This window comes from Zeus faber (genome assembly GCF_960531495.2).
Source record: "Zeus faber genome assembly, chromosome: 10".
Classification (NCBI taxonomy): domain Eukaryota; kingdom Metazoa; phylum Chordata; class Actinopteri; order Zeiformes; family Zeidae; genus Zeus; species Zeus faber.
The window spans coordinates 2,683,139-2,702,030 of NC_137199.1; the positions used below are offsets into that span (position 1 = coordinate 2,683,139).

At 43.4% G+C, this 18,892-nt stretch overlaps 1 protein-coding gene across 2 annotated transcripts in view; it reads left to right on the forward strand.

Annotated features, from left to right (window-relative positions):
- The window catches only part of snx25 (sorting nexin 25), a gene marked incomplete at its 5' end in the record, with an annotated part of 37,272 nt that overhangs the window by 20 nt on the left and 18,360 nt on the right, over nucleotides 1–18,892 (forward strand). For both annotated transcript variants that reach the window (XM_080007714.1, XM_080007715.1), the window contains 12 exons: nucleotides 1–349; nucleotides 1,436–1,520; nucleotides 3,421–3,637; nucleotides 3,758–3,930; nucleotides 5,724–5,910; nucleotides 6,157–6,227; nucleotides 9,253–9,443; nucleotides 9,914–10,045; nucleotides 10,520–10,669; nucleotides 10,917–11,042; nucleotides 11,355–11,519; nucleotides 12,052–12,183. The exon at nucleotides 1–349 is cut by the window's left edge. In XM_080007714.1, the coding sequence (XP_079863840.1) occupies nucleotides 1–349; nucleotides 1,436–1,520; nucleotides 3,421–3,637; nucleotides 3,758–3,930; nucleotides 5,724–5,910; nucleotides 6,157–6,227; nucleotides 9,253–9,443; nucleotides 9,914–10,045; nucleotides 10,520–10,669; nucleotides 10,917–11,042; nucleotides 11,355–11,519; nucleotides 12,052–12,183 (1,978 nt within the window). The remainder of the gene's footprint in view (nucleotides 350–1,435; nucleotides 1,521–3,420; nucleotides 3,638–3,757; nucleotides 3,931–5,723; nucleotides 5,911–6,156; nucleotides 6,228–9,252; nucleotides 9,444–9,913; nucleotides 10,046–10,519; nucleotides 10,670–10,916; nucleotides 11,043–11,354; nucleotides 11,520–12,051; nucleotides 12,184–18,892) is intronic.

Genomic DNA, 18,892 nt, shown 5'->3' on the forward strand with positions numbered 1-18,892 from the left:
CACTACATTGCTGGCTGCAGGGAGTAGCAGTTACGACAGCAGAAGAGCTGTGGAGCCCATGTCTACTAGTTCTGCCACCTCTTCTGCATCTTCCATTGGCTCTTCTTTCCGGTTTGTCCCAGCCTTCTGCCTGGGCGTGGCGGCAGCAGTGGTGTTTCAGCTGGCCTGGGGAGGCCTGACGCTCACCTCCTTCTTCTTAAAGCTGTTCATCTACGTGTCCTTCGCCTTGCTGTGCTTTCTCGCTGGGAGCTTTGTTCTCTTAGTCAGGAAGAGTCCCCCGAAAGTGAGCTGCTTTGGCAGAAACAGAAGGCAGTCAGCTGAGCTACTGGACTTCTTTGACAAGCTCATGGTAAGACACTGATCCTTTACCTCCAATAGACATTGGATGTGTTGTTTAACAAACTCATGTGACAGACTTGTGAACACAGATTCATGCCTAACGAACATGAGGCTGTGAATTCTACCGTAGTATTCTGCTGTCTATAGCTTTGGTGCTATAAGATTGAAAAGAGGAACTAGTAGACCGATGCTGTCAAGTATGCAAGATGAGATACATAAATACATTTAAAATAAAACCACAGGAAAACTGGCACAGGAGTCGGGAACTGGTGTGCAAGGCACACCGATGTCTGGATGAGAAATAAAAAAATTAATGAAATGAAAAACACTGCAATTCTCTGAGTTTAGTTTTACATTTTTCATTTTCCATACAAGTAAGAAACTAAGGAAACAAAATTAATCAAAATCTTTCTCTATGAGATTATTGCTATATATTAGCAATATATTAGATTTACATATAGGGAAAGTGAGATCGGATCACAAGTAGTTACTTAAGACGTGGAGAGGCACGCTAATGCCAGATGTAAACAGTCCACTTGTGATCGGATCACCCAAGACGCATGTAAATGCCAGGTATAAACAGGGCCAAAGTGGTTGTCACATTCCATTTCGGTGGTCGTAGATGATTCAGAGAATACACTTCACAATGAGGGTTAGAAGAACACAAAGTCACAACTAGGAGAGGGAAAACATCACAGTATTTTTTTTCCATGCAATATAAGAACACTTTTGCACAATGAACATTACAAATAATCAATAGTAAATCCAAAACAGCTCTGATCAAAGCAAAGAGGGAGAAAGAGGGCGGAAGGAGAGAGTGGCGAGCCTCTCCGCTCTCTCCCGATCTGATCGATTCAGAGCGGGGGATCATATTTCAGAACATGGTAAACGACACTTACACTATTTAAATGCTTGGATTCTACCTGGTGGACAAAAATCATAAAAACATAGTTTGTGATTAATGTCAATTGCTGATAAATTCCATCGATCGGCCCAATCCTAGAGTGGAGTCATCCTGATGTTTAAAGTTTGCCGTCATTGTGTTTGGATTAGACTAAATTAAGCTTAAATGATGCTTTTTACTTATTTTGTCCAGGCTCGTTTTTCGGTGCCAGCACAGGAGTCGGTGCAAAGCAGGAGGGTAGTTGTTTCCCACAACGTGGACAAGGCGCTGAAAGAGGGTAAAAAAAATATATATATATCACCCTTGATCTCAATGCTAAACAATTTTTATTATGTGTCTGAGTTGTTGTTTTTCCTAACTGTCAGTTTCAATTAAAAACAAATAAAAAAGGTTGTGCATCTTCAGATCTTCAGTGATGCACTGCAATCTAGATGCATAACAATTTAATTGCCATTTGTTGGTCAATAGGGATATTCTAAGCAGCTTAATTTCCTGAGAAATGTACTAAAAAAGAAAAAATTATTTTGCTCAGTATAAATTGCCTCAGATAGTTGTGGAGCGTATAGAGCAGGGGTCGGGAACCTTTTTGGCTGGGAGAGCCATAAAAGCCAAATATTTCTAAATGTATTTCCTTGTGAGCCATATAATATTGAATAAAATTGAATGCAACTTAATGTGTGCATTTTCTAAGTAAGGCATACATTTTTAATGTATAGCACATCTCTGAGTACTTAAAGTGCTATATATATATATATATATATATATATATATATATATATATATATATATATATATATAATACATTTCTCTTTATTCTTCTTGATAATATTGTTGTTATACTGTAGCTAACCAATAATAAATAAAATACTTTTTACCATTAACGCAACTTCTGGTGCTGCATGGTTTTGCTGATGGCCTTGTAGTCTGGTTCATACGTAGTGAGGTTAAGCTTCATGCAGGTGTTGAGGCTTCCATCAGTTAAACGTGAGCGTAGGTTGCTCTTAATGTTTCTCAGATGCGAGAAAGACTGCTCACATGCGTATGTAGAGCCAAACATGGTCAATACAGCAATACTCACACGCTGCATTGTGTGGTATGTGACGGGAAGCTCGTTCCAAGTTTTAAGAATCAGCTGGTCTTCAGGTTCAAGTTCAAGTTCAAGAGATTATTTGTCAAATATATATTGAAGTTTTTTCCATTTCTGTCCACTTGTGTTCAGCTGATTGGTCCGACTTGAGGCAGGGAGTTTTCTTAATGTTTGTCTGTCTTACAGAGGGGATCGGCGCACGGGCTTGTAAGCAGCCCAGCAGTGGAACGCCATTCCTCCTCAATCATTATTATCCACAATTATTATTATAATCCGCAGTTATTTATATATATATATATATATATATATATATATATATATATATATATATATATATATATATATATATATATATATAAATAATTGTGGCCTGCGTGCCGCATATTGAAATGAACAATAAAACTCTCGCCATGTCGGCGCACCACGGCCAGAAAGACTATCTCCCTCCCTAAACCCTTATCTGTGGGCAGAGACTCCCACAAGTGGCGCCTGAGCAGAGACCGGGGAGGGGCAGGGCGCCGAGTAAAAGGCGCCCTGGAGTCTTTCTATGGTCCGCAGCCGGTGCTTGACTACGCCCTCTGTCCGCCACATTTATATTTTTAATTTTATTTTCAAAATTGTAATTTATTTTACCTGTTTTTCTTTCAATTGACACAGAATAATTGTTTATTACTTGTTAATTGTGATGAAAAATTTTAGCTCAAAATTGTCTGCGAGCCATATACCGTCATCGAAAGAGCCATAATTGGCTCGCGAGCCATAGGTTCCCGACCCCTGGTATAGAGTCAAGTGGAATTCCTTCCTTCACTCAATTAAGGAGAATGTCTTGCTGCCAAAATAATGACCATTTACATAGGCAATATGTATTATATCTGGAAGCTGCTTCTGCACCTTCTAGAAAGCACTTGTTGTTTTTGAATTATTGTTTTCCTCTAACAGCTGATGGGGAAGCATAAAATCCCCCATTCAATTGTTGTATATGGCATCCGTTATATTGTAGGTAATCAGAGCATCGAACGAATAATTAACGCTAATAAATATCGCTTGTCTCTCCCCTTTTTTTTTTTTTTCTTGCTGTTGCTTTTTGTAGTGTTTGACTATTCATACAGGGATTACATTCTGTCCTGGTATGTCCCACTGAGTCATGATGAAGGCCAGCTGTACGCCATGCTCTCAGAGGACTGGTGGCAGGTGATCGGGCAGCTGAGAGGCCGGCTTGCCGACATAGACTTGGTCAACGTAGTTTGTTACGACACCATTAGGGTCCTCCACACACACTTTACCGACCTCAAGGCTGCATCCACAAGGTACCCACACACTTGCGAACCACACACAAATTGTCTGTCTCTTTTATTCCCATTCTCCTTCTACCCTTCCCTTTTCCCTAGTGTCCATCTCTTTTGTCTAATCTCTTTCTCTGTGTCCAGACCAGAGGAGTGTGCTAAGCCATTTCCCCTCCACCCCTGCCTGGTCAGTCCCGATTCGGAGCTGGCCTTCCTGCGCTGTGTATCCAGAATACTGCTGCTGTGCCTGCTGCCTCACAGAGACGCCAAGTCGCACACACTACGCTCCTGCCTCACTGAAGTCATCACTACGAAAGGTAGGACCCCATTTGTGCAATGACAAGGTTCTTTGTGTGGTTGTGTGTGTGGGCGTGTGTGTGTGTGTACAGTATGTGTGTGTGTGTCTTTGTTGTGAGTTCTTTTTTGTTTAAAGCTAGAGCCACATTACATGGTTTTCAAGGCAAATTTGGCACAATTTGAGGTCGGGCGGAGTCGTGGTAGTCCAGGGTAGTCCCTCTGTAAAATCCTAGCTGTCATTGATGTGTATGTGAGTGAGTGAGAGGCTGAAATCTCTGTCAATACGATCCCAATCCACCAGGTCACGATTCAATCAAACTTGCCGAGTCCTTCCTAAATAATTTTGTGTGTGTGTGTCAAAGCCTCAAATCGTGACGGCAATTCTCAACAGACAATGAGATAGCGCGCATGCACAATGGCGAAGCCAAAGAAAGCGGCAAGAAGTTGAGTGTGGACTTCTGGAGGAGCAACTTGTGGAATAGTGGCAACTTATGAGGGTCTAATTTTGGGCTGGCCCCTGAAAGTCGTCAGTTGGAAACCCGTCAGTGACTGAGATATTCAAGTTGAGCAGTCGTGTTTTTTTTTTTTTTGTTTTTTTTTTGTCAGTCAGTGTGCATTACAATAACAAGATAAAACAGATAGAAGCTTACAAAATACACAGGGATAACATTTCAATGGGGAATTATAAATAAGGGGAATCCTGTATTTATGTCCGGACACAGACGCGAACACGACTCTCCCCGCGCCCCAATCGCTGTGCCCCGTTTGTAAAAAAATAAAATAACTTAAAACAGTGTGGGAAGAAGCATGGCGGAACGGGGCACGACTCGTAGACCTGTTAAGATTATTTTCTGCGCATAATGCATGGAGAGGGGGTGATCTGGGAGAGAGTCACAGGGAAAGTCTATAGGGATGGCCTCGTTTACGCATGGTTTCGTTCCATACCGTTTCATATGCACTTGCTTGGTTCCATAAGGAGACGTAAAATAAAATGACCTTGTAGGAGTCTCTGCCCACTGGTAAGGGTTAAGGGAGAGAGATGGAGTCTTTCTGGCCGTGGGTTGGCACATGGCGAGAGTTTTTATTCCAAACATTGAACAAAAAGGTTCGCTGGCCAAAAGGATAAATAATAAACAATAATGGGTTGAGCGCAGGAGGAATGACGTTCCGATCTGCCTCCTGGTTGGCTGACAAGCCCGTGCGCCGATCCCTCTCTGCAACACAGACAAACATTAAGAAAGCTATCTGCCCAGGATTGGAATAATCAGTGCCGCACGGACGCTGATTTGGCCAACTTGGGGCAGCTGGGTGGCTGCGGGAAGGAAGCCATGCTGCCTTCTGCAGCTGCGGCTTAAACACGCCCCTTGGTCCACCACAAACCTACATCTAAAATCAAAACACACTGTACATCGCTGACGTGTGCATTGCTAGCGTGCGCATTGTTGGTGCCATTGGAGAGGGAGACTTGCGCAAAATGTGTCCCAATCACTCCCTCTCCGCAGCCCCCCTTGTGATGGCACCCTAGGCGGCCGCCTATAGGAAGCACTCAGCCGAGCCTTTCTAATCAACGCCTCACCTTGTTCATAATAGCCAAACTAAAAATTTGTGTGTAAATACCTTATGGAAGCACAGAAGTCATCCATAGCCATTGTGTAAGTTGACACACACTTCTGTTAATACTGTGTGTGTGTGTGTGTGTGTGTGTGTGTGTGTGTGTGTGTGTGTGTGTGTGTGTGTGTGTGTGTGTGTGTGTGTGTGTGTGTGTGTGTGTGTGTGTGTGTGTGTGTGTGTGTGTGTGTGTGTGTGTCTTCAGTGCTGAAGCCCCTGGTGGAGGTGCTCAGTGATCCAGACTCCATCAACAGAATGCTGTTGTCGCAGCTGGAGCAGAGGGAACAGCAGGCGGAGCAGCAGAAGAAAGCCTACACCTATGCTGCCTCCTACGAGGACTTCATCAAACTCATATCAACCTCCACAGATGTAAACTTTCTTAAACAACTCAGGTAGGAGGGACACACACACACACACATAGAAAAAAAATTGTCATTAAACAACATTTTCACAATGCACATGCATGCACATTGAGTTGGAAATGCTGTCGCCTCCAGTTTATTTGCCACTCTACGAGTAACACTGAAAATCAAATTTGTCTTGTTCAGAGTCTCGAAAACACTGGAAGTACTGACTTGTGGTTGATGCCTTGTATCACTTCAATACTGACAGATTGAACTCCACTTGCTTGCCTCTAGGTATCAGATAGTGGTAGAGATTATCCACGCCACCACCATCAACAGCCTGCCTCAGCTGAAGAAGCAGAAAGGTATCAGATCATTTCTAGTTTTAATAGAAAACAAGTTTCATGGGTAGAATGGAATTCATAATGGATCTACCAACGCATCCCTTAAATCCTCACTTTGAGACTCTGCAGTCAGTATGAAATAGCAATATTGGCAAAGTCACATACCCCTATCTTTTGATGAACACAAATATAATTTGCTGATATTTTGGGGATGACTTATGGGGACTCGCACATTTGAGAAACACTCAACAAAAGTAACCTAGACTAAAGTCTCCAAATATATCTAACATATAAACCTGCACCCAGCGCTGGTGACACTGTCTGGAGTGAAAAAAAAACAACTCCCCTTCAATTCTCTTGGATACATTTTGGTTTTTCATTCTGTACATTTCAAAAACTATTGACACTATTTTGATATTATAAGTACATGAAGTTAGTTTTTATTTATTTATAAAATTCTTATTATTGTTATTAAATTATCAAAATGATCAGTTTTACTATATACAGGTACTCCTCACTTAACAACCGAGTTCCGTTCCTACAACCAGGTTGTTAAGCGAATTGGTCGATAAGTGAGGACCCGTGTTATCATTTTTTTTTAACCTGTGCTGTCAGCATGCTGGGCATACAACACAGAGTATTTGTATGCCATTGCATCTAGGACAGAGTTAGTCTGCAAGTGGAGTTCAAGTTCTCAACCTGCAATGCAACTCTTTATTAATTCTTAAATCATCAAGAACTGCTGCAATAACTCTGTCTTGTGGATGACAAAAGTACAGTTTTGGGTTATAGAGAACCCACCACCAATCCCCCTCTTTGAAGAACTATTTTCCATGTTTGGGTCTATAAACAACTGATCACTACTCCAAGAGGGGGAGATTGACCACGGGTGAGTGTACAGGACTTATCCCAATTGGTTCTGGTGTATAACATCAGTATTATGTCGTGGCGCCTTCAACCAGTGGAAAGGGCTCTTGAGCTGCGTAGACACCCTGCCGCTGCAGGAAAGCCCCGAGCACCCTGCCCTGCAGCCACAGAGGATCCCCGGGCCCCCAGAGAAGCTGGAGGCCTACGTAGCAACCCCCACGCCTGGTTCCGAGGAGCATAACCCAGTCCCAGGGAGCATGAGGAGACCCCGCAACCCAGGGGCGCACACATACAACCCACCCCCAAGTGCAGGCACAAGATGCAGTCGCAGGCACAGAACCCGGGCCGCGGGCGCCAGGCACGGACCACAGGCCCGTATCCAGGCCCCGCGCCGACAGACCGACGCCTCGCAGGCGAGCTGGTGGGACCCCCATGGCAACCCATTCCCTGCTGAAGGGCAAGGCCCGCCCCATCGCAGTCGACCAGACACCCTGCCCCACCCCGCGCTGCGAGCGCTGAGGGCCCATCCACGTAGCGGAGTGTGCTCAGCGCGGGGCACCTGTATGCCATGGTATCCAGGGATGCACTGATCCTATACTCGGTATCGGTATTGGTCCGATGCTGGCCAAAATCACTGGATCGGATATCAGAAAGAGAGAGAGGAATAAAAAGACTGTTTTAATCAGAAGAATACATCCTTTTGGGTAATAGTTACTTACATTAATTATTATGCCTGTAATAAACAACAAATATTAAAACATATTTAAATGGAGTAGCATTTAAATGGAAATTCTACATTGAACTTACTTGAACTGATCAACAGACCAATGTCTTTGTGGCTAGCAAATGCATTCTGTGTTAAGAACAGCAGTGGACGTGGCAGTTCACACCTCCTGTGTTCATATTCACAGAGACGTATGAGTTTCAGGTCCCAATGAACCAGAAGCTGAGTGACAAGATAGGTGCTCTGACTCTGCATAACTGAGTCATGTTGTGGGCCATATATTTTTTTTCCTTTGGGGGAGGGGGGGGGTAGAACATATAGCCCCTTTCCCACCTGCACTGAAAGCCATAAATCTACCTGCAATGTTCCGGATTGGCGTTATGTGGGAATGGGAGCCGGTGTCGATGTTCCATAAAAGTTGTTCTGTAAATTTCCACACTCTTAAAGTAGAATAATTCTGGCAAATTTTCTGAACTGCTGTGAGTGAAAATATGTGGGAATGGAAACAGTAATATTTCTCTAAAGCAGGGGTGGTGCCCAATCCAAATAAAGCACAAATAGTTGTTTTTTTATGAATATTTATTTTGCATGAATATTTCAAAATAGATTTGTTTTCGGGAAGAAAAAAAAAACATTTGGGGAGAAGAAAAAGAAAAGAAGAGTACGAACCATGGAGCTTGGCTGAAAAGATGAGAAACTGGAACACATCCAGTCTACAGACAGCTTTTTTATTTTCTTAAATGTTATCATCTTTCTTCTTAAAAATGCCTTTCAGACACTAGACGTGTCTTTTAGAGTTGTGGTGTGGGGACATAGGGCACAAGCGCTTTGCTTGCCCGCCGGCTGCATAGCAGTGTGGAGTCGGGGAGTGAACGGGCGGACAGGGAAAGGTAGAACGGGTGGAGAATGTTAGTTCTCCGGAGGCAGAGAGTGTAGGACAGGTTGAAAATGATCACACTGATTTAATAACATTGCCTTAGGTTATAGCACTCGGGGACAGGGGCTCTATCCTCTCTGTCAGTGGAGGGAAGAGTGCGGGGCAGGGAGCGAAGGGCTGGTTTAAAAACAAATTCTGTTGCATAGTCTCACGTGATATTAGACACCTTGCGCGAGCAATACATAATGTATCCTTAACAGTCATCTATATGGGAGCTGACTCCATAAGGAACTTTTCTCTAAAGGAGGCTATGTGGGAATGACTACCTACTGTGTGTGCCTTTGCCAGATATATTTTCATCCAACGATGTTACGGATTCCATGTGAGAAAGGGCTTTTGTTTCACAGTTTGAGCGTGATGTTTTTAAGATGGCTGGGTAAGGCAAAGTGCATCCAGACAAATGTAATATAAACAGCTTAGTTGTTTAAGAGAGGGAAAAAAGAGAGGAAAAAAGTATGGGATCAGTGTCGGCAGATACTCAAGGTTGCGGAGTAACCCCCCACCCCCTTCTCCGTCAGACCGAAAAGGCAAGGAGTCAGCAGCTATGAAGGCAGACCTGCTGAGGGCCAGAGACATGAAGCGCTACATCAATCAGCTCACTGTTGCTAAGAAACAGTGCGAGAAGCGGATCCGCCTACTTGGCGGGCCCAACTACGAAAACACAGAGGAGGCGGGGGTAGAGGACAGCGATGGACCCCAGAGCCAGAGGGTGAGACTGGACGACTGGCGTGATACTTGTGTGTTTATGCATTGTTTTAGCAGTGTTGTTTTTGTAACATCAGACCAGACAAAACAAAAAGAAAAAATAAACCAAAGCCAATTTCCTCGCAATTTATACATTTGATTGTATATACTGTATATTAAAAGCATTGTTTGCTTATAATATGTCAATTTGATTGTATTTCAAAACACAAAATTTACATACTTTTACTACAATTTTTATAATTTTTTAATCTCATGTCCTTTGTGTGTGATAAGGTTATATCGACAAGGGAAATTCATTTTCACACGCCCTGTTGAAGAGATAGCAGTTATAACATGCACAAAATAATGTCTTTGGAAATATAGGGGATTAGTCAAAGGAGAGGATATACCTTGGAGTTTATCAGATGTTTGATGCGTGTGTTTGTCCTTCTCTATTTTTTTTTGTTTTTTTTTATTTTACTTTTCTCATTCAAGATCCTCCAGTTTGATGACATCATGTGTAACCCAGGCTACAGGGAGCATTTCCGAGTTTACATGGAGAGAGTGGACAAAAGGGCTCTGATCAGCTTCTGGGAACTGGTGGAGACACTCAAGACTGCCAACAAGGTGACAGAAGCACATCAAAAAAGGAACTTAATTACATGCTAATTAAAATTAAAAATAATTACCTAAAAAATTGAGGGCTATGGAGTCTCAGAAAAAAAGTCTCAAACAGTCTTCGTTAGCGGATGTTCAAAGAAAATTTGATTTGCAGTGTGTTATAACTATTATTTCTTCTATTTTCAACACAATTACATTTTTGAAAACATTTTTAAATGTATTTTTTCTTAATTTATTCATCCTTTGATCTTTATCTTCTTTATCCTTAATTTTTTTTTCTTATATGTATGATCTCTGCAACATGTCTTGACATTTCACTACATATAGGTATGAAAGTATGTATATGTATGTGATGAATAAACCTCTTGAATCTTGATTGGCGTACGTGTCCCGATTCTACATATCCTTCAAAGTGTGATGTATGGTTTGATGTAGAGAACAGTAACTCAAAAGTCAATGTCTGTTAACCCCGCTTGGCAGAACGAGGTGCCCCAGATCGTGGGGGAAATCTACCAGAAGTTTTTTGTGGAGAGCAGGGAGATCCCAGTGGAGAAAGTCCTCCTCAAGGAGGTCCAGCAGAGCCTGGTGGGGAACAGAGGAACGCAGGTCTTCATCAGACTCCAGGAACAGGTAGCTGCTTGTATCTGAATCCTAATGCAGTTCTAAGTCAAACAGACTGGTATAATAATAACTTAATTTTGGGGATGTACCTCAATTTTGTCTTGATTGAATACCCCTGTCTTGTTTGTACTCATTTACTGCTTTAATTCATTAGTTCAGGTTCAGGGTATCATGGAAAATCAGGCCTTTGTACTGTGGCCTATGTTGCCACATAATTCGCAAATGGGTGAATAACTTTTTTTTCTTTATTTTGCAGGTTGCAGAGACAATGAGAGAGAGATACTATCCTTCCTTCCTGGTGTCAGACCTCTACGATAGACTGATCAGACGACAGGAGCAGCGCAGCCAATCGCAGAGCAGCACAGATGACAAGGAGGAGGGGGTCAGACATACAAGCATAATTACACGCAGATAATGCGCACGAGTAACTGTCACACGTTATAAAAAAAACAAAAAAAACCTCAAACATAGTCGCCAAAAGCAAAATTTTCATTCTGTGTGTGTGTGTGTGTGTGTGTGTGTGTGTGTGTGTGTGTGTGTGTGTGTGTGTGTGTGTGTGTGTGTGTGTGTGTGTGTGTGTGTGTGTGTGTGTGTGTGTGTGTGTGTGTGTGTGTGCCCGCCCGTGTGTGCCCGTGTGTGTGTGTGCCCCTGTGTGTGTGTGTGCCCCTGTGTGTGTGTGTGCGTGCGCACACAGTGTCAAGGACTTGATGCAGGAGAAGAGACATGTGATGAAGGTAGCAAAGGAATCAATGAGCAGGCCAGCTACGCTGCTACCAAACTACGACAGCTGTACGACAAGCTAGAATACAAACGGCAAGCGCTGGGCTCCATCCAGAACGCGCCCAAACCCGACAAAAAGGTAACAACGCACATAAAAAGCACCAGATAAAAAACACAAAATATCAATCGAGGGTTGATTCCAAAACCAAAATAGAGCCACAGCAAAACTAAGTGCACCAATTACAATGTTTATTCCATATACAATATATGTTGTTAGTATATTGTTAATGCTCTTACATAGTGGTACATTTACAATTCACAATACAAATGGCCTGGAAGGGATCATATGCATTCTCCTTTGTCTTTTTTTGAATCTATGCACACACAATACACACTACAAAACACTTAAAAATAAAATAATTTAAACTGCCATTTTCATTTTTAATCAAAATGGCACATAAGAGTTAATTTGATGTTTCTGTTCTTATTTGCTTGCACTATGTAATGTGTAAATGCAATGCTAATTTAGTATTTAGAGAAGGTACATAAAAAAAAATCTTTCTCGAAAAGGCATAAAAACAATCCTATATGGCTCAAACCTGAAGCTACTTGACCAGCTACTATACTGGTCAAGTACTATTCCTGAATGGCATCCGTTGTGTTGTGTGTAGATAGTCAGTAAGCTGAAGGAGGAGATTGGAGCCATGGAGAAGGAACATGGCGAACTGCAGCACCACATCAGCAGGACAGACTGGTGGTGTGAGAACCTGGGCCACTGGAGGGCGATCATTACAACTGCAGAGGTACCTAGCTACAAACAAGAGCCAACTAGGACAACTACTGGTGATACGAGCATTATGAGTTGCATAAAGGCTATGCACAATATCAACAATGCCACATGATGGCACCACACTGAAATTACAAACTGAATAGCTGAATTAACATACTTAATTCAAAGGTCATATATCAATATCGAGTGATGTTTATATTTGTTTACTGCAATTTAGTAGCTGTCCTAAAATTACCTTCATGAGGTATTTGGATGACACAGAGACTGCACAGCACCAATTATGCCTGATCAGGTTGATTAATTCACTCATTAGTTGGACTTCTGGATTGTGCTAATTAACAAATCCATGCAATTGACTGAAAAAACCCAGGGTGGAGTTTTCTGAACCTGGATTTCCACCTCTGCACTGAGACTCATTCCATTCCTCTGGGAACCAGTTTCACTGACCGTCTTTAGATCTAAATGCAGAGAAAACAAGAGAAATAGACGCAGTTCATCAGACAAATACCATCTCCGCTGCAACATTGTGAATAAGGCCCTCTATAATTTTGGTACAAGTCCTTAGAGTCCTAGAAAGAAAATTATATAGCCAACCTAGGCTATCTAGGCAGATTTGCCATAAAATCACCTATTGGGGATAGAGTCCATCACAATCACGATTGACATTGATGACAGACGATTATTATTATTTTTTATCTGCCAGGAACAATCTGAGCATTGAAATGGTGCAAGTGCAGTCTGCCGTTTTCTGAAACTGGAGCAGGGACAAGAGGGAGGGAGGGAGAGAGGGGGAGAGACAGGGAGGAGGCTCTCCCCCTCTCCGCTCAGAGCTGTCGGGTAACCACTGGTGATCGGATCTCACTTCCCCCTAAGCAGTCCCGTACAGAAACTTTCAGTGGCAGGTGCTCAAAAAACAATGTATTTAAAAACAGGCACATGGACCCTCAGCTCCAGTTCTAGGCATTTTGTCGCTCTGAGCAAACGGAGCAGCACTGCAGAGCGCAGATCATGGGCGCCCCAATGGTATGCATTGGGATTCCCGTGATCTGCGCTCCACTGTGCGCACATTGTAGGTGCGCCAAGGACACATTTCTCATGAACATATCTTACCCAGACAATCCGCTACTTCGATGCCCATTCACACTTAACTTAAATGTAACTTTATTTCTCCTCCAAAAAGCGGTGCACGCCGACTCCCGTGCCTCTCTTTTTATTTTAGATCTACACATTTTTGTTTGTTTCCTACATGTATGAGACAACATTTTTAAACACAACTGAGTTAAGGGACTTTTCCATTCCAAAAGAAAAATACCCACGCCTCACCATTGCTTTCAGGTGCTATGGAACTTAATTTATTAAAAACTGGATGTTTTTGTGTAAATACTTTACTTGTAAATAATAAATCCTGCACTTCTGTAATGGGGCGACCACATTTGTCACATTACATTATGTTCCATGCGCGCATGCAGAGACCCTCCTACCCCGAGGTGTGCACATATAACTCACTTCCAAGTGACGGCGCAAGACGCAGCCGCAGTTGCAGAATCCAGGTTGGGACGCCAGGTACGGACGCCAGACGCCCCATCCAGCTGTATGGCCCAAGCGCGTAGCCGAGTGTGCACAGCACAGGACGCCTGGAAGTCAGCCCATGGAACCCGCCTGCCCGTTGCTCCCGTTGCCATGCAACGGGAGCAAGGGCGGACAGCTGCACCCAAACCCACACCCACGACAGCCAGCAGCACCCAAGGGGCCCCGGAAGGAACCCGGTGGCGCTCTCCGCAGCTCCACTGAGTCGCAGCATGCCAGAAACAAGGACCCAAACCCAGCCAGTGGGGGGCCCACCCAGTGGCCCCCCGGCCAACCACAACCCTACACCAACCCACCAGAGCTATGCCACCCCGGGAAACCCCAGTGCTCAATGTGTGCTTTTGGCACTTGTAGTTAAAATTGCAGGATGTGGTGGTGCGAGTCCTCCAAACATGTTGAACCCGAATCACTCGCACCCCTCCTATCCCGCAGACCCTGGTCTTGGGGAGTGTTGTTAGAGGTAAGGTTGTGAGCTAATATGAGTGGTATTAAAATTGCAGGACGGACGAGAAGCACGTCGAGGCAGGAGTGTGACGGGCCAGATTTCACCTACCCACCGCAAGTGATCCCCCCATAGCTCGCACCCCACTCATCCTGCAAACCCTAGGCCTATTGTGTGGTATGTACTGAGTTTGAGTTCTGGCACTGGGAGAGAAAGGCGAAGCACAACCAGACCAACACAGGGATGCAGCAGGCCAGGCAGCGGCCACGCAGACCCCACTCTGGACCCGACCGTGCCTTAGCGCACCCCCCCCCCCCCCCCCATACCCGGAGGCACCCAACCCACAGCGACCAGCCACGGCTGTGGAGCGGTCTGCCATGCGCCCCTGCCATGCCAGGTCGCCCCAGGCCCCCATCAGGCCACTGACAAGCACTGCACATGTGGACCAAAGAACAGAGGGCAGCAGACGGCCCCCAACCCACAGCCCGGCCCCCCAACGAAGAGCGAAGAAGCGACAGCGTACAGGTACCCGGACAGCCAGGTGTGACGACGGGAGTCCGCCCCCCACCGAAGGAGACCACATTGGGAGCCTGCAATGAGCACAGCCGGCCAGGCTCAGGTCCCTGTTTGGGTCACAGGACCAGACGGAACGTCTAAATAGCCCCGGCACGACGGGCACCGCCCTCCACGGGACTCAGAAGGACACACAAGCCTTACCACTTGGAGAGTCTGTAGAATGTTTGGATAGGTCCAAAATGTTGGAATAGGTGGCCAATTAGGGGCCATGACCCAAACCCACAACCCACATCCCCCGCCACAAACCCGAGCCCCAAATCTGGTACTACACCCCAAACCACCACACGGACGCCAGCCGTAGGCACCCCACAGGATCACGGCGTAGCTTCTTGGTGATGTTGGTCCAGAATGTTTGGATAGGTGGGCAGAGCCAGATGGCATGAAAATAGTCATTTCTGGTATAAAGGGAACAATGAAAACAAACGTCTTTATCCACAAAACCCATTTTGAACATTTTGTGATGGGTGATATGTGCTCTGTGCAAAATCTTATATTGGATGAGTTTAATTTTAGAATTGACGGTCATAGAAAAGGTGGTGTTGCAAATAAGTTTCCACAGGTTGATATCGGTGGAAACAGCAAGGTCTCTTTCCCACTCCATGGTAGGTAAAGATAAAGTGTCATCTGTTTTTAAAAACAGTTTGAATATTCTAGAAAATATATTTTTTTTTAATTACCTATATGAGTTAGATGTTCAATCATTGGAGGTGGTTGTAGGATGTTTTTTGTTCATTTAATTGTAACTTTTAGAGACTGCTGCAGTTGAAGGAATTGCAAGAGACTGACCACAGACCACTGTTTTCAAAAATGTGTTCCAGATGGGTAATTCCTTGTCTTTTCCAAGACCTGAAGACTATAGGTCTGTTTACAATCAGAAAATTTGGGTTGTACCAGATTGGAGTGAATTTGTTTGGAGATGGAGTTTAACCACTGAGTTAGTTGAATTTCCACCAGGCCGACAGAGTTGTTGCGATGAATGGGTTTTTAAAGCAGTTATGTTTCTTTAGTGATTCAGTAAGGAATGGAAGATCAGATTGTGATAAATCCTGACATTCCGTTTGTTCATTGTCTCTTGCCATCCATGGCCCAATTGTTGCTCTGGTTGTAACCATTTCATTATAAAATGAAGATGGTTTGCTAAATTGTAGTATCTGAAGTTTGGGGCAGCTAGGCCTCCACAGTCTTTGTTTTTCTGTAGTGTTGCGAGTTTAATTTTCGATTTCTTGTGTTTCCAATATAATTCATTGAATATTGAGTCTAGAGTATTAAACCAATGTACTGTTGGTTGCACTGGGGTCATTGAAAATACATAGTTTATTTTTGGGAGTATATTCATTTTCACTGCTGCTATCCTACCAATTAGTGAGATGGGTAGGTTGTTCCATCGAATGAGGTCTTCTTCAATGGATTTGAGCATGGAGTAAAGTTAAGGGTAAACTAATCTGACAGGTGGAGATATCAATACCAAGGTATCTAATGTTGCCTGTTGTGATGGTTAAGGGAAATTTCTGGGTTGCAGCATTACAGTCCCCCCCACTGAGTGGTAAGATCGTCAGTTTATTGAATAGTCTAAGATAGCTGAGAATTTAGATATAAGATTGAACACCTCCGGTAGGGATGATATTGGGTTCCGTACATACAACCACATATCGTCTTCATACAAACTGCTTTTGTGAACAGAGTTTCCTGATTGTATGCCTACAATAATACTGTTTTGACGGATGGCCGCTCCGAGGGGTTCAATAAAGATGGTGAATAGTAAAGCGTATGGAGTATGGACATCCTTGACTTGTGCCGCATTGTAGAGTGATACCCTGTGAAGTGTAACCATTGGTGATGACAGAAGCAGATGGGGAGTTGTAGAGGATTCTGATCTATTGAATGAGTGACTCCCCAAAGCCAAATTTGTTGAGGATTGAAAAGAGATATATCCAATTAACTCTGTCAAATGCTTTTTCGGCATCTAAAGAGGCAATAATAGTATTTAAGTTGTTCCTTTGAGATATGCTGATCAGACTGAGTAAATGACTCATATTGCTGGATGAGTGTCTGCCCTTGCAAAGCCTGTTTGATCCGGGTGAATTATAAATGTAATTACTTTTTCAATGCTGTTGGTTTGTGTTTTACTTGTAATCTCAAGGTCGCAATTAATAAGGCTTATGGGTCTGTAACTGGCTTAGGTCCTTACTGGGTTTGAGGAAAACCAAAATTAGAGCGGTAATCATGTGCGGAGGCATGGTGGAGGTTGACTTAATCTCTGTAACCATTCAGAATAATGGGGATATAAGTGGCCAGAAGTGTTTATAGAATTTCACTGGGTAGCCATCAGATCCATCAGGCTTGTAACAAAAATAAATAGGCTTTAACGAAACACGGCTTGTAACAAAAATAAATAGGCTTTAACGAAACACGGCTTGTAAAAAAAATAAATAGGCTTTAACGAAACACGGCTTGTAACAAAAATAAAAAATTAGCGGTAAACAGTAGCCTACCAAGAAAGTCATTGGTCACTATCTTCCTCCTCCTGCGCACTGAAACCACTGAAGTCATCTGCTTCGGTGTCGGAGTTGAATAGCCTCAGAATTGCTTCATCCGATGTTGGATCGTTTTCATTGTCGCTCTCGTCACTTTCATCCGGAGGCAAGTTCCCCGCTGAGCTCATGCTGCCCTCTTCAACACGCAGCAGTCCAGCCTTTCCAAACCCGTTGATGATAGTGGATTTTTTGACAATGCTCCACGCTGTCAGGACCCACTGGCAGACACCACGATGGTCCACCTCTAAAATCCTCAAACTTCATTGCGGTGGCGATTGTTTTGGCTTTCAGTCGGATCTGTACAGTTGAAACACCTCGGCCGTCTGCTCTCTGTGTGTTGACCGAGTCTTTGAGCTCATTTTCTATCTCGGTCCACCTGCTTTTCTTCCCTCTGAAAGCTTTTGTCATCTTTTTGCACTGAGTCAGTTCCTCACGCTGCTGTTTCCAACGTCGTATCATCGACTCATTAAGGCCAAGCTACTGTGCAGCAGCTCTATTTCCTTTTCCCTCAGCCAGAACGATCGCCTTCAACTTGAAAGCTGCATCATATGCATTTCTTTGTGTCTTTGCTATGATGAGGGTGATGAAATGACTACCGTAAATGATGGGCAGTTTGAGCGTGCTCAATTTAATCTAAACAGGAAACTAAACAGTTACATTGTTTCACCTTAACCCGTTTGGCAATTTCATTGGTCTAATGAAAGCTTCATGCCGCCAAAAAACTGAGCACCGTCACATAATGTGTTTTTTTCTCAGTTTTTTGGCGGCATGAAGCTTGTGAAAGCGGGAGGTTCAAAGTGTGGGGAAAAAAGTATCGGCTTATACTTATAAATGATGGTAATTGTTGGATCTCATTTCGGATTTGCTCAGTGGACGAGTGGGCTTGTTGGGAGTGCAATTCATTTTGTCTTGTTCGTGTTTATTTGGGCATTCTTGTCCTTTCTTTTTCTTGTGAGTTGAGAATGAAATAATACTACCTCTTAGAGTTGCCATAGCGGTTTCCCAGAGTAAGCATGGTGATATTTCTGGGGAGTCATTCAGTTCAATGAAGGAAGTCCATTCTCTTGAAAATAAATGGTTACATTTTTTATCTGTCAAAAGATCGGTGTTAAACCGCCACCTGCCGGGAGGGTTCCGGTTTGTTTCATTTATCAGGTTGAAACTAATCAGCCCGTGATCGGAAATTGCGATAGGGTGGATTTCAGGATTCGTGAGTTTGGACAGTGCGGAGTTACTTGTCAAGAAAAGGTTGATTCTAGAGAAACTTTGGTGGGGTGATGAATAATATGTGTATTCTCTAGAATGTGGGTTATTTGATCGCCAACAATCCCCACGAGCAAGATAATTCATATATTGTTTTATAGTGTTTACGAACGCCAGGATTTTTGAATATTTCTGGTTTGAGAACGGTCTAAATTTGGATCCAGTACTATGTTGAAGTCTCCTCTCAATAGGATAATTGATTCAGAGAATTCTAAGAGTTTTGAAAATATATTGTGAAAGAAATTTGGGTCATCCTCATTGGGGCCATAAATATTAGTTATGGTTAATTTGATGTTCCCTAAAATTCCATTAATCATCAT